Raw genomic sequence first — 13,267 nt, 5'->3', positions numbered from 1 at the left:
CAGCAGCATTCAAAAAGTTTGGTTACTGACATCCTTTTTTCCACTGCTAAGTCTTAGATAAAGTCCAGGAGACACTTAATTACCAATACCGCAAATTTGGAGGAGCCTGGAGCTGAAGAGGTATAGTTTCATAGTAGAAGACAGCTCTTCCATCAGAATTTGTTGAAGTTTTTCCTGTGGTTTTATTGGATCCTTGATGCTTCTCTTAGCCTGCTAATTGTCTGTTTTGAGGTGCAAATCGAAATCCAGTCAGCTCAATCCACTGGTACCTCCGATGCACATATACTGACTTAGGTTTCTAGATTTTCCCTAGTCCCTGTAAGGGCCATAGTGAATCCAACAGTAGAGACAAGAGTAGTTGCAGTGCAGTGTGAGATAAGCAGCAGGCAGAGTAAACCAGTTGGTAGCCTCCCTTTCATCTCCTTGCCTCAAGTGGAACTTGGGCTGGGAGTTGGGGATGGCGGCCCCTGAGCAGTCTGTGCCTTACTTCAGCAAACAGGCTCTGCTCCTTCACAAAAATGGTGATTTTAGTAGCTGTTTATTTGGTGAGACAGCTGGAAGTGCCGTTTCCCAGCCTGCTGTGGATGGTTTGCTTCACGTTCTGGGAGTTGAGGTCGCCTGCTTATGGTTACTGGTTCCCGTTGATGGCAGCCTTGCCCATTCTGAGTAGTGAAGCATCTTGGCATTTTGGGTTTAACCTCTGGTGTGGCAGTGCAGCTGTTGTATCTTTGGTATCGATGTTAGTGTTTTCTGTTTTGTTTTAATTGTGGAAAGGTGATTCACTGTTGATAATGGGCATGTTTGTCATCTGATTTAAATAAAAAATAAATTTGTTTTAGGTAGAGTGTTTAGTAGATAGAATCCTGGGCTTTAAGGCTATTGTGAAACGTTCTCCTTTGATTGGTTTGGGTTGTCTCTTTCAAATGCATGAATTGGTCTCTGTAACCTCAGCTGCACACCCTGCTATCAGCAGCTTGGCTTCCTGTCATTAAACAACTCTAGTTTACCAGCAGCCTTTGTTATTATCTCCCTAGGGACTATTTGGATGTTATGTGACTCCTCTAAATCATCCTGTGCTAATAAGCTTTTACAAAACAGCTTTCCTGTGTGAGTTGTTCTGCAGCATGGAAGCATCAACTGTAGGAATCTACAGTTCTTTCAGTGGTGCTTTTAGATTGGCAGTACAAGAGCAGGGAAGAGCAGTGCTGTCTCAGCAGCTGGAGACAGGAGCGGGCTGTGGTCAAACGAACGAGTCATTTCCATCAAGAAATGAGGGAAGAGTGCTTAGTAAGGTTATATCATGAAAATTAAAATACAAAAGTAAGTAAAATGATTATTAAGTTGCAGTCACTGTAGAAGTTTCAGACTCTGGCACCTTGGAGTTGGATAAACTTCTTGAAATAAGCTGGACCAGTGAAGACTCCAGACTATCTTAACTCTGGATTCAAAAGCTGATCTGTAAATTTTTACAAACTGGTAGCGGGTTTTTTTGTCTTAACTGGACACCTTCTTTTTCACAGGCATTATAACTACTGGATCAACTTTAGCAGAGTACTACTATTATGTCTCAGCCTACAGAATTTTATACAGTGATGATGCACAGAAGTGGACAGTGTACAGAGAACCTGGCATGGATAAAGATAAGGTAAAAATACCGTGCACTTTCTAGGTATGTTTTATGGAAATTTCACAATTGTAAATACAACTAATATTGGTAAGGTGAGAAAACATGAAGTATTCAAGAAAAAGGAAAAACATTTTAAAATCCAGTGTATTTTGTGAGTTTAGATTGCCCTCTTCTGGCCGTAAAATAAAATCTCAGCTGTTGAGCTGCCAGAATTTAGGCTTCAGGGTTAGTTTGATAATTTTCCTAGGAAACCTTTGCAGCTGTTGCCTTGTAATTTGAGCATTTTGTTCCTCTTGCACGTTCATGAAATTAAACAAATTGTGGAGCTTGAAACTACAGGCAATACATCTTTCTTTGCACTCTTTGTGTCATTAGGTTCAGTGCATGAAGAACCAGACATACCCAGGGAGTGTCAGCTGTGGTTAAATGACAGAAAAAATGGCTCAGTATTGTTCAAAATAACAGATTTGTCCTCTGCCATCACCTCATTTGATTCCAACTCAGCATATTCTGTGATTCTGTGATAGAGCCTTGCTTTTGGATGCATACGGTTGCAGGCTTCTCCCTTTGATTGAGCCTTTTGTAACTGCACACCAGAACGACTGGGAGGTGCTATTTGCTGTTTTTTCAAAGATGTTTGAAATTCCTAACGTTTTTCAGGGGGCTAGATGCTTTTCCAAGGCTTTCCTGTAGTCCTCTTTGCAAATAGCTTCTAGAGATCTGGCAGTACTCAAGAAAAACTTCTCCTGAACATTTTGTATATGAAAAAAAGTAAAATGCTTGAAAAATGCTTGAATTGGGGAAATGACAAATGAGAGTTGCAGTGTTGGAAAATTTTGTTTGACAGCACAGAGGGAAAGGGAGAGAGTTTGATAATAAATGGAATATGAAAATGATCTCTCGTCAAAAAACTTGTACTGTATTAAGCTTAGGCCAATTTTTTTTTTTTGTGCAAAAATTAGAGTAACAAAAAATACAGAGCTGCAGGTAAAGTTACTCTCATAACACTGGACATCAAATCTTGGCTAATAAAAGCCTGGAGTAAAGAATGACTTTACTGTTAATCTTTCTTGAAGGTAATAGTCATTACCAATTCTTGTCTTTGCTGTTACTTGCTCAGCCTCAGAAACCTGATGTGAGACTTAACTTTCAGTGTTGGACATCCGTGTCCTTAATCTGTAACTTGTGCACATGTTGCTTGGGCAGCCAGATGCAGCTTGTACTTTCTTTTAGTAATGGGCACTGGCAGGCACAGCACTAACAAGGACAGTTAGAGCAGTTTGGGCTGGGCACATCCCCTCAAGAAGTCACCTCTCTATCTTGCTTCTCATTTGCATCTTTACCAAAACAAGTGATTCTTTGGTGAGGTCTGTAGCTACAAGCCTGTCAGCTTAAAAAAAGAAGTGGCCCTTGTTTAGGGGAAAAGTGGCTTTAAATTGGAACACAGTCTTCTGTGGACACATGGGCTGTGACTACTTTGTGTTATTCATTTATTTCCAAAATAACACCATAAATTTATCCCTGCATTTAATCTGTCCTCATTTGTTGCTGTTAAATATATTTAAGAACAATAAACTTAAATTCAGAGCAGGACAGATATCAGTGAGAGCCATGTGCTTGTCCACCTGCACTGCAGGGAAGAACAGAGACTGCACCCTCGAGGGAAATACCTTGTGTTTGCCAACCTGGATTTTTAGTGTGGTGAATGGGTTAGCAGTTTTAGTCTGTTAGTGTCACGTGGATACATAGAAACAAAAATGCTGGTTACTAATTTAAGATGTAGAAAAAATAGTGCACTCAAACATGAAGTACTGCATTTAAATTACTGAGTGATTTATTTTTCCATGGCTAACTAAATTGACTCATGTATCTGTTTGGTCAGTCAGTGCTTTCAAACATGCAGACAGTCAGTGCCTATGCAGAGAGAAACCAAAATACTTACATCTGAGTAGTAATAATGGGGTTTGGGTGTCTTTTGAGAGTGGAGACATGTTATCTACATCAGGGAGCTAAGGAGTGAGTCCCTTGAAGGTCCCTGGGATCATTAGGGTTTGGTTTTTTGTCTTTTGAATGGATATTTTCCTGGAATAATTGTTTTATTTCAAAACTTTAGGGATATTCTAGTTATTTTGTTACAAAAACTTAAACACAGGAGTGCGATAAAAAAGTCTTGTGTATGGAGGTTGAAACAACAGCAATTTGCATTGATCAGAAATGCTCTAAAAGCTCTTGACTGCTCCATTTTATGCAGATACATCAGCTGTTACACAGTGAGCGCTTGCCCCTAAGAATGGTAGGGTGCTTTATTGTTTACCAAGTGGTGTGAGTGAGCAGACAACTCCCTGTAATAGTTGTTTTTTCAGGCAAGTGCCAAAATTCTGTTTTTCATTCTGTCCAATGTGATTTGCAGTATCAGTGCTTTAAAAACAAAGAACTCATTTACTGTCACCTCTGTGGTGACCTGTGTTGCAGCAGCACCACCACAGAGCTGCATGTGCAAAGCCAAAGCCCAACTGCTGTGCACTAACATGGGGAGACAGCTCACTTCCTACCCAAAGACATGGTGCCAAACCAGTCCTCTTAAAGGAGAGGCAGGGTTGGAATACTGGGACAAACTGCTCTATTGTTTTAAGCAGCTCCAAGGGTGCAAAACCTGTAGTTTACTGTGAGTTTGTTGGTGTGTTTATACTGCATTATGCAGTGACTGAGTTATCTCTCACTGGTTTTAAATTTCAACCAGACAGACCCTTTCTGTATTTGCACATTTTAATGAGTTCTTTGTGGGCGAGGATGGGCAGTGAAGGACCAGCTTGAGCTCATCCTTCACTCAAAGTCTGTGCCCTTCTCTTCCCGAACCCCATGGCTCAGTATGAGACTTGGAGAGCTTTCTCATTCTGAACCCGAATCCTTTACTTTACTTGTGGTTCGGCACTTGCAGACAGCAGCCACGAGAGGACAGTGTGGTTACGTACTTGATTGTGCCTTCTAATGCTTTCTCATAAATGCCAGCCCCAGACAGACTGTGCTTAACTGTTAGGCTGTGTGAAGACACTGCTTAATTGCTGCTTGCACAGTGTCACAATTCCTTGCTATATACATATATTTGAAGAGTAAGTGCAAAATACCAAAGAGGACCAAGTTAGAATTACTCAGTGCTGTAAACATGTGAGATGTCTTTAACAGCAGGCACTGCCTGGGGAGCATCAGCAGGATATTACATGGTACCTTTACTCTGAAGTAGGTAGCTGCATACATGTACACGTGCCTTTTTTGTTTTATTTAGTTCCATATGCAATGGGCCAAGTGAGTGGAGATGTGCAGGCAGCAGCGCTGTTCTGGGGTGAATTTTCAGGATCCTGCACTGCTTATTTTTCCTAAATAAACCATCAAAAATGGTTGTAGTTACTTAGTGGTTATTGCATTTGTATAATAATAATGTTTCTCTCTCTCTCTCTTTTTTTTTTTCTTTTCTAGGTATTTCAAGGGAATACTGAATTGTACCAGGAAGTTCGCAATAATTTCATTCCACCTATTATTGCACGCTTTTTTAGGATTAACCCCTTAAAATGGCACCAGAAAATTGCAATGAAAGTAGAACTGCTAGGATGTCAGTTTAGTATAGGTAAGGCAACTGAAAACTTTCATTGTGCAAGACAAGCAGTGAAATTATTAAGGTTAAAGGTTACATTGTAGGTATATTTTCAATGAGAAAAAAGTCCTTTCTGGCTGCATAATCCTTCTGTAAGCAATACTTCTGAATTTCTCCAGATCTTATTACACTTAACTGGAAAATACCGAATTTAGGTGTACACAAGTTGATTTTGAAAATGAGTGTTTCAAAAGACACCAGTCACTTGCTTCCCATGTTATTGACTCATGGGGGGTTCTCCTTATATAACATGAACAAAAGCTTTACAGCAAACTGTTTTGGCTGTCTTCTCCTGAAAAGGAGACATGGAAAACTAGCACTTCAAAGAAACCTTTTCTTATAAATTCTTTTCTTCTGAAGGTCGTGCTCCTAAAATCACCTTGCCACCACCACCACCACCACCTCAGAACAAGAATGATGAGAAGAATGCTGACTTCATTGATGACTTCATTCATTCAGTGAAGACTTCATTGCAGACAGATAAAACAACTTTCACACCTGAAATAAAGAACACTACAGTGACTCCAAGTGTAACCAAAGGTATCCACAGTAGAAGTGCTTGGGAACTCCTTATGGTGCTTTGGCGTATATTAAGTCTGTTTTCTAAATTTAAATTTTCCCAACACTTAACACATTATAGCAAATTATCAATATTTACTTCTTAGTATTTACCAGTTATTAAATACACATATGATGAAAGATGTACAGTTGCATACTGCATGTAGAAACAAAACCAATCTTCCAAGTCAGATATATATGTATATACAATGTGTATTATATATCTGGATAACAGTTCTGTCTTCCAAAGCTTGTTCAAACTGAGTTCAGCTTTTAATCCCTGAACAGGTTTTGTCAGAAGAAGTTGCAACTTGGACTTCTCTTCTGAATTAATCAAGTGTAACTGCTTTGTTATTGAATTAGATAATTTCTTAGAACAGAATGCTTTTGACATAGCAAATCTTTTATGGATCAGTCTTGTTGACATGGAAGTTGAAGAACATAATTTTGCTTATCAAAGAAAATGGTCAGAAAAGGGAGCAAGGTCACTGCAGACTGAGGCACTGCTAAAGTGTCCTTTGGATTGCAGGGGACAGGATGGTCTCATGTCACACACAGACCCAGCACAGGCTAACTGTGATTAACGGTTAAGGTACTGTGGTATTTACTTTTTAAAGGAGTTCAAACTTAAGTGGTTACACTAATGGATTTTGTAAATAATAAAACACATGTTCTAACAGAAAAATCTTATATTAAAACAAATTGGTTGATTTTGATGAAAAACCTTGTAAAAACACCAGCTGTGCGTGTGTGTAGAAGAGCCAGATGTTAATTGAAATTTACACTGTGGGAGCATCCAGCAGGGTAACTTAGCTGGGGGAATCCGGTGTGATGGACACTACATGTGGAAACTTTACCCAAGTAATTTCCATGATTTATGAGAAGCTCTTCTGTCTGACACCAGTTAATTTAATGGTTTTCAGATGTGGCATTGGCAGCAGTTCTGGTTCCAGTGCTGGTGATGGTCTTCACTACTCTGATTCTTATCTCAGTTTGTGCATGGCATTGGAGAAACCGGTAGGTGAATGAGAGTGCTTTAAATGAGTGTCAGTCTGGTGTGTGGGAATGAAATGCTGCATGTGTCACTGTGGGGACTGTGTGGTCTGCACTTGTGGAAGGAATTGTGTTCTCTCTGAGAAAACATTCACTTGAATAGTAAGGACAGCAAAACCAGCTTTTTGTAATTGTTTTCATTAGAAGTGCTTTTACTAAGGCCTGGTTTCTTCAGTAGCAGCAGACTGGTGATGGCAAGCCAGGTTACTGGTGCTTATACATTAAATTTGAGGACCAGTAACAGCCAAGGTGATAGTTGATGAGCATTAATTAATGCATCTTTTGATAAGCAGAGTAGCTAAAATACACCTTTTTTTTTTTTTTTTCACAGCAAGAAAAAAACTGAGGGCACATATGATCTACCTTACTGGGATCGTGCAGGTAACAAAAAGGTTTTATGAAATCCTTTACTCAGCATTCAGGAAGGTTGACTGGGTGAGAGTCACGTTGTCACCTCTGCCTCTTCAGTCTGCCAGAAAATATTAAAATACCTTGTAACTTTGCGGACATGCAAATACTGATAATCGAGTTATTTACCTGCTGCTACAAAATACGGGCTGTGGTGCAAAAATATTTTAAGTAGCTTAAAACACTATATATATATATATATATATAAATGAAGTCTTGAGTGGTTTGTTTGTTTTTTAATCCATGTGAAGGATGGTGGAAAGGAATGAAACAATTCCTCCCGACCAAATCAGCAGAACATGAAGAAACTCCTGTACGCTACAGCAGCAGTGAAATTAGTCACCTAAGACCAAGAGAAGTCCCAACAATGTTGCAAACAGAGTCTGCAGGTACATTTCACTGTTTTTGTGGGCCATGTAACATATATATCACATGCTAAAAAATGTCAGGAATTCGGCTACTTTTAGTTTTTTCCTGTTTTTTGGGGGGAACAGAGGAGAAATGAATAGTTCTCTGGGTAAGCACATTTCTTAAAATGCGGACCTTTTGAGATCTTTGAGTATCATAAAAGTATGTATTGACTTGATGTGCTGTAGATAAACACTTGCCTAAGTCAATGCAGTAATTGAAAATTTCTTTACTTGTACTTGTTCTTAAACCCCAAGAACCCCAAGGGTTGAAGAACTGGGTATATTTTCATGCACTGGAAATAATGTCATCACAGTCTCTTTATGCACAAATCTGAAATGTGGCACATGGTTCCCTACACTCACAATCATCCTTGTGCTGTGGAAAAGGAGGATTTACTGGTAATGGCATATGCCTTTTCCTGGTGGCCCAGGTATGAGAGGAAGATGACTGACTGTTCCTTTGGCTCTGTGCTTACAAGCTGATGGCAGAGTTAGGCAGATATGCAGAATTACAGCTTCACTGCAGGCAGAACTGCTTTTCTTTTTTTGGCTGCTTGTCTGTTTTTACTCAGCAAGCCAGTTTTCTCACCTCCAGCTTTTGTAACTTGGATTATCTGTTGAGCTAAAACATCTCAGCTGACCACATGCAGGCTTCCTCCCTCAGAGAACAAACCCTCCACCCCAAAGACCATTGTTATTCAAAGCAAGGAAAGATAATTTCAATTAAATCTAATTTTGCAGGGAAGAACATTTCAATAAGCTTTGTTTTCAGGCAGATTTGCAGTGTGGGAAGTTTCAGCTCACCAGGAAAGTATAAACCTGAGAAATGGGGATGTTGTGGCTATCCCAGTGGCTTTAACTATTGGGTGGAAAGGAATCCTTTTCCAAAGCGGTTGGCACTGGTGGACAGAGGCGGACCGCTGGTTTGATCTAGGATAATAATATTGACAATTATTATCCTGTGAAATATTGACAAATTGTATTTAATGTGATAGTGCTGTAAAAACCATTCCACTAAGTATGGCTTTATTTTGTTTTGTTGGGGCTTGCAACACAGAATATGCTCAGCCCCTGGTAGGGGGAATTGTCGGCACACTTCATCAGAGATCAACCTTCAAACCAGAGGAAGGAAAAGAAGCAAGTTATGCTGACCTGGACCCTTACAATTCACCCATACAAGAAGTTTACCACGCCTACGCCGAACCACTGCCTATAACTGGACCAGAGTACGCAACTCCCATAATCATGGACATGTCCAGCCATCCCAGCACACCTCTTGGCGTTCCTTCCATTTCCACCTTCAAAGCTGCAGGGAATCAAGCTCCTCCACTGGTTGGAACTTGCAGTAAACTGTTATCTAGGACAGACAGTGCCTCATCAGCACAGGCACTGTACGACATACCAAAGGGGCAGCCGGGGCCGGGCAGCACCGACGAACTGGTGTACCAGGTACCGCAGAGCGTGGCCCACCCCACTGGGAGCAAGGATGAACTCAGTTAGCTCACGAGTAAGACAGAATGATGGCTTGTTTTTAAAAGCCAGTTCCATAAAGCTGACAGTTCCATTTTTTTTTAATTCCATTGTTTTGATATTGTTAGTCTTAAATAATACGATGTTGAACCAAAAGATGTGGTATTGGGAGTCTGGGAAGACAGAAATTCTGCCTTTCCTAAAGCTGTACGTACAATTAACAGCTTGTCTCCTGCAAAACCGTGGACTTTTTTATTACTACTGTACAATTGTCTGTCAGACATGAGAGAAGAACTCTTCATGATTAGCTTCAGTAATTCATAGATGTGAATGATAAATGGGGAGAAACAATTTAAAGTACTAAAGCCAGTTCTTTCTTCCTAATGGTACTATTTCTTGGGGGGGAAAAAATCCCACCCCAAACCCCAAAGCTCCTAACTTTCTAAGATCTATATGTGGGCACTGCAGTTTCTAAAATCCCTTTTTTCTTATCAAATGTCTGCACAATTTTGGACTTTACCAACTGTCATGACTGATGGCAAAAATCTCATTGACTTCAAGACATAAACTATTTTTGTTTCTGAATTACATTATTGCAGCTTTCGTTCACAGGATGAGGAATCATCAGCTGTCTGTTCCTCTGAAGGTTCCTGCCTTTTTGGTTAGCCTTCCAAAACTAGAAGCTGCTGTCTCTGTGTCTTTCTGTTTCATCTCCTTAAGCCACTCAGTCTTGTTCCTTCCTAGGGATCCAGGAGGGACAAATTCACACAAGGAAACTACATGGCAACTGCTTTTTCGTTTTTCCCTCCTGATTGAAGGCTACTCTGAATAGCATCTGCCTCCAAGTCAGACTTCCCTAATGGTCAGTGTGCAGGAAGCATCCAGGTGTTGGAGGTGACTGAATTCAGAAAGGCCCTGCCCTGCCCTCCCCCAAAGTGTCTATTGTTGTGTGTTCAGGTGTGAGCTTATACAAAGAAAGATCTGTATATACTTCTGTGAGTGCTTAAGGAAGCACACAAATATTCTAATGGTGCACAGTTTGTGTTACACATGCATTTAGCACATATGGTACGTTTTAGCACAACTGACAAACTTTAGCCTTAGAGTTTTTCTTGTGATTGTTCTTATTAAAAGTATACAGGATTCCAAAACCTTTGCAAAAGAACCAGTACTGTTCCAAAGAGTGTCCATTTCAGACGTATTTAATGGAATTTGTATCCTTTGAATGTTCCAGTGTTCTCTACTATAAAAATTGCAGTAAGTCTTCTATTGAAGTAATGTAGACTAGTTTTAGCTAGGTCATCACAAAATGAAAACAGTTTGAATACCATGTTTGCCATTTTTTATCTTGTTAAAAAAGAAAAAGCACAGCTTTCTTACCTAAGTAGTAGGGGGGAAAAAAAAACCCCACAGTAAAAATGCTTTATTTTTTTCCTAACAGCAGTGTTGGGAGGATGCTGAATTAATTCATGCATGTGAGACCCCCTACCTAGACAGTAGCCCACTTTTATGGACTTCAGTGGTTACTGTTTGTTTTTGTAATGTAATTCAAAGCCTTGTTTACTACCCAGGTCCTTAAATAAGGTGGAGAACATTAAATCAAAAGTAAAATACTGTTCAAGAGTGGCTGCCACCATGCCTTAATACCAGTATGGTATCCTCACTTACCACTTGAAAAGTTGTTTGCAGAGGGGCTGTATATAAACTCTGTAACAAAAATTACTTGTGGCCTGTACAACATCTAAAATATGTTATTATGTAGAAACACAGAATGGTCTGGGTTGGAAGGGACCTTAAAGATCATCTCATTCCAACGCCCCTGCCCTGGGCACCTCCCACTAGACCAGGTTGCTCAAAGCCCCATCCAACGTGGCCTTAAACACTTCCAGGGATGGGGCAGCCACAACTTCTTTGGGCAACCTGTTCCAGTGCTTGAATACCCTCACAGTAAAGAATTTCTTCCTAATATCTAACCTAAATTTCCCCTCTTTCAATTTGTACGCATTGCTCCTTGTCCTGTCACTACAGTTCCTGATGAAGAGTCCCTCTCCAGCATCCCTGTAGGCCCCATTCAGATACTGGAAGGTGCTATGAGGTCTCCACACAATCTCCTCTTCTCCAGGCTGAACAGCTCCAATTTCTCAACCTGTCTTCTTCATAGGGGAGGTGCTCCAGTCCCCTGATCAACTTTCTAGATATCTCTGGACTTGCTCCAACAGGTCCGTGTCCTTCTTATGTTGGGGGCACCAGAGCTGGACACAGTATTCCAGGAGGGGTCTTACAAGAGCAGAGCAGAGAGGGAGAATCACCTCCCTCAACTTGCTGGCCATGATCCTTTGATGCAGCCCAGGCTGTGTTTCAATTTCTGGGCTGTGGGCAAACACTGCCAGCTTATGTTGAGTTTTTCATCAACCATCACCCCCAGGTCCTTACAGTCAGGGCTGCTCCCAATCCTTTCTCTGCCTAGCCTTTAGGTGTGCTTGGGATTGCCCCAACCCAGGTGTAGAACATTGCTTTGTTGAACTTCATGAGGTCCCACCTCTCAAGCCTGTCAAGTCCCTCTGGATGGCATCCCTTCCCTCCAGCATGTTGACTGCACCACACAGCCTGGTGTTGGCAGCAAACTTGCTGAGGGTGCACTTCAATCCATGTCACCATCAAAGATGTTGAACATATTCTGTGCTACCTTAAAGCCCAATTCTAAAATTTCTGATAATTCATTCTCATTCATTGAGAATGATTTTTTTTTTAATTATTTTTTTAAGAGTTGGGTGTATAAGCCTAAATGTGAATGTAATATAAGACCCATTTGTGAAAAACAAATTCTTGCCTATAATTGTACTTTTGATTTTATTGCAACTTTTTCTGCCTGACAAAGCTAGTCTGCAATCTTTGTAGTTCTGCTTAAACAGATAAGTGTTCTTATCAGCAGCAACTATGACTTTGAAATTATCTGAACTAATTTTATTTGAAAGGAGTGGGAAGTTAGTAGTTTCCACGAAGATGTGACAATACATACTTAATCAACCCAAGTTAAGAATCCTCTCCATTTTCAACCTGTTCCAGTTTAGGCTTGGAAAATTACCATAAAAATAAATGGATGTGTTCAGGTCAGTAAGAATAACACACCTGGATTTAATTTTTACTGCAGGCCGGGTGTGGTAGAACCATGGCTAGTGCAGGCTAAGGTGGTGTAAGAATTACAGTTTCTTTACAGTGGGTTATTTTTTAAGCAACCATAATGCAGCTTCATTATCTGAGCAGCATTAGCTGTTACAGGAATGGATGTTTTTAAGAATTTAAGCCCCTTTCCTGAAAGAATTTGGTCCCAAGCTTTGCTCCCTGCTTCAGGCTTCAAACATGTTACCTGCTAGGTAGGGCTAAAAAGGTAAGTTTGAATATGTAACAGTTGGGTTTAAAATGTATGCTACAAACATTAATTTCCAAATCTAAGTTGCATGACACACTTAAGACTAGAATTCACCTGTGTACAATAAAGCAAAGGTACATTTCATGGGTCTCTCTTACATGTGAAGATGTATGGATATAAAATGTATTTCAGTCTTGTTTGGCTTGAGTATTCTCCCAGAATGTATGTTCTTACCTCAGCATGTATTGTAGTTGCTCAGTATTTGTATATGTTGCTAGAACTTAGACTGTATAAATAGTGAGGGGTTTTTATATGTATGTTAAAAAGTATTTTAAATAAATTGTACATATGTATTACTCAGTATGTTTGCAATTAACACCTACCTTATGTCTAATTCATTTGTAGTTTGGAAATGCCAGGGTTATTTATGAGTTACCACACTACAACAGGGGTCTTTCCCTGCCTCCAAGAGTTTCTTGGCAGTAGGGATATGCAGCAACCCCTCAGCAGGTCCTGGTCTCTGCTCGCAGTGAGCACAACACCTCTGCACTGCTAGAGGAGTTGCTAGTTAAGTCTTCAACTAGACCACGGCTATTTTCCAGTTACTGAAAAAAAGCTGATGCTGCTTTTGCTTTTTCCCCTTTTTCATGTTAATTCTACTGGCACCGGAGTGCCTAATAAAAGAAGTTTGTCATAATTACTCTTCTTTTGCAAGTACAAAG

General features: G+C 40.2%; 1 protein-coding gene across 4 annotated transcripts in view; it reads left to right on the top strand.

Moving 5' to 3' along the window:
• DCBLD2 (discoidin, CUB and LCCL domain containing 2) overlaps nt 1-12,901 on the top strand; it is a 58,200-nt gene extending 45,299 nt beyond the window's left edge. For 3 of the 4 annotated variants that reach the window (XM_064644294.1, XM_064644295.1, XM_064644293.1), the window contains 7 exons: nt 1,521-1,645; nt 5,102-5,249; nt 5,637-5,816; nt 6,758-6,851; nt 7,219-7,268; nt 7,547-7,684; nt 8,763-12,901. In XM_064644294.1, coding sequence (XP_064500364.1) covers nt 1,521-1,645; nt 5,102-5,249; nt 5,637-5,816; nt 6,758-6,851; nt 7,219-7,268; nt 7,547-7,684; nt 8,763-9,205 — 1,178 coding nt within the window. In that variant the 3' untranslated portion in view covers nt 9,206-12,901. Of the gene's footprint in view, nt 1-1,520; nt 1,646-5,101; nt 5,250-5,636; nt 5,817-6,757; nt 6,852-7,218; nt 7,269-7,546; nt 7,685-7,960; nt 8,137-8,762 lie in introns of all 4 variants that reach the window. The other variant, XR_010428033.1, reaches the window with a different exon arrangement.
• The last annotated feature ends 366 nt before the right edge of the window (nt 12,902-13,267 follow it).

The sequence above is a fragment of the Pseudopipra pipra genome, chromosome 2 (genome assembly GCF_036250125.1).
Source record: "Pseudopipra pipra isolate bDixPip1 chromosome 2, bDixPip1.hap1, whole genome shotgun sequence".
Classification (NCBI taxonomy): domain Eukaryota; kingdom Metazoa; phylum Chordata; class Aves; order Passeriformes; family Pipridae; genus Pseudopipra; species Pseudopipra pipra.
The sequence above is the reverse complement of the archived record's forward strand: the minus strand, read 5'-3'. Positions and strand labels throughout refer to the sequence as shown.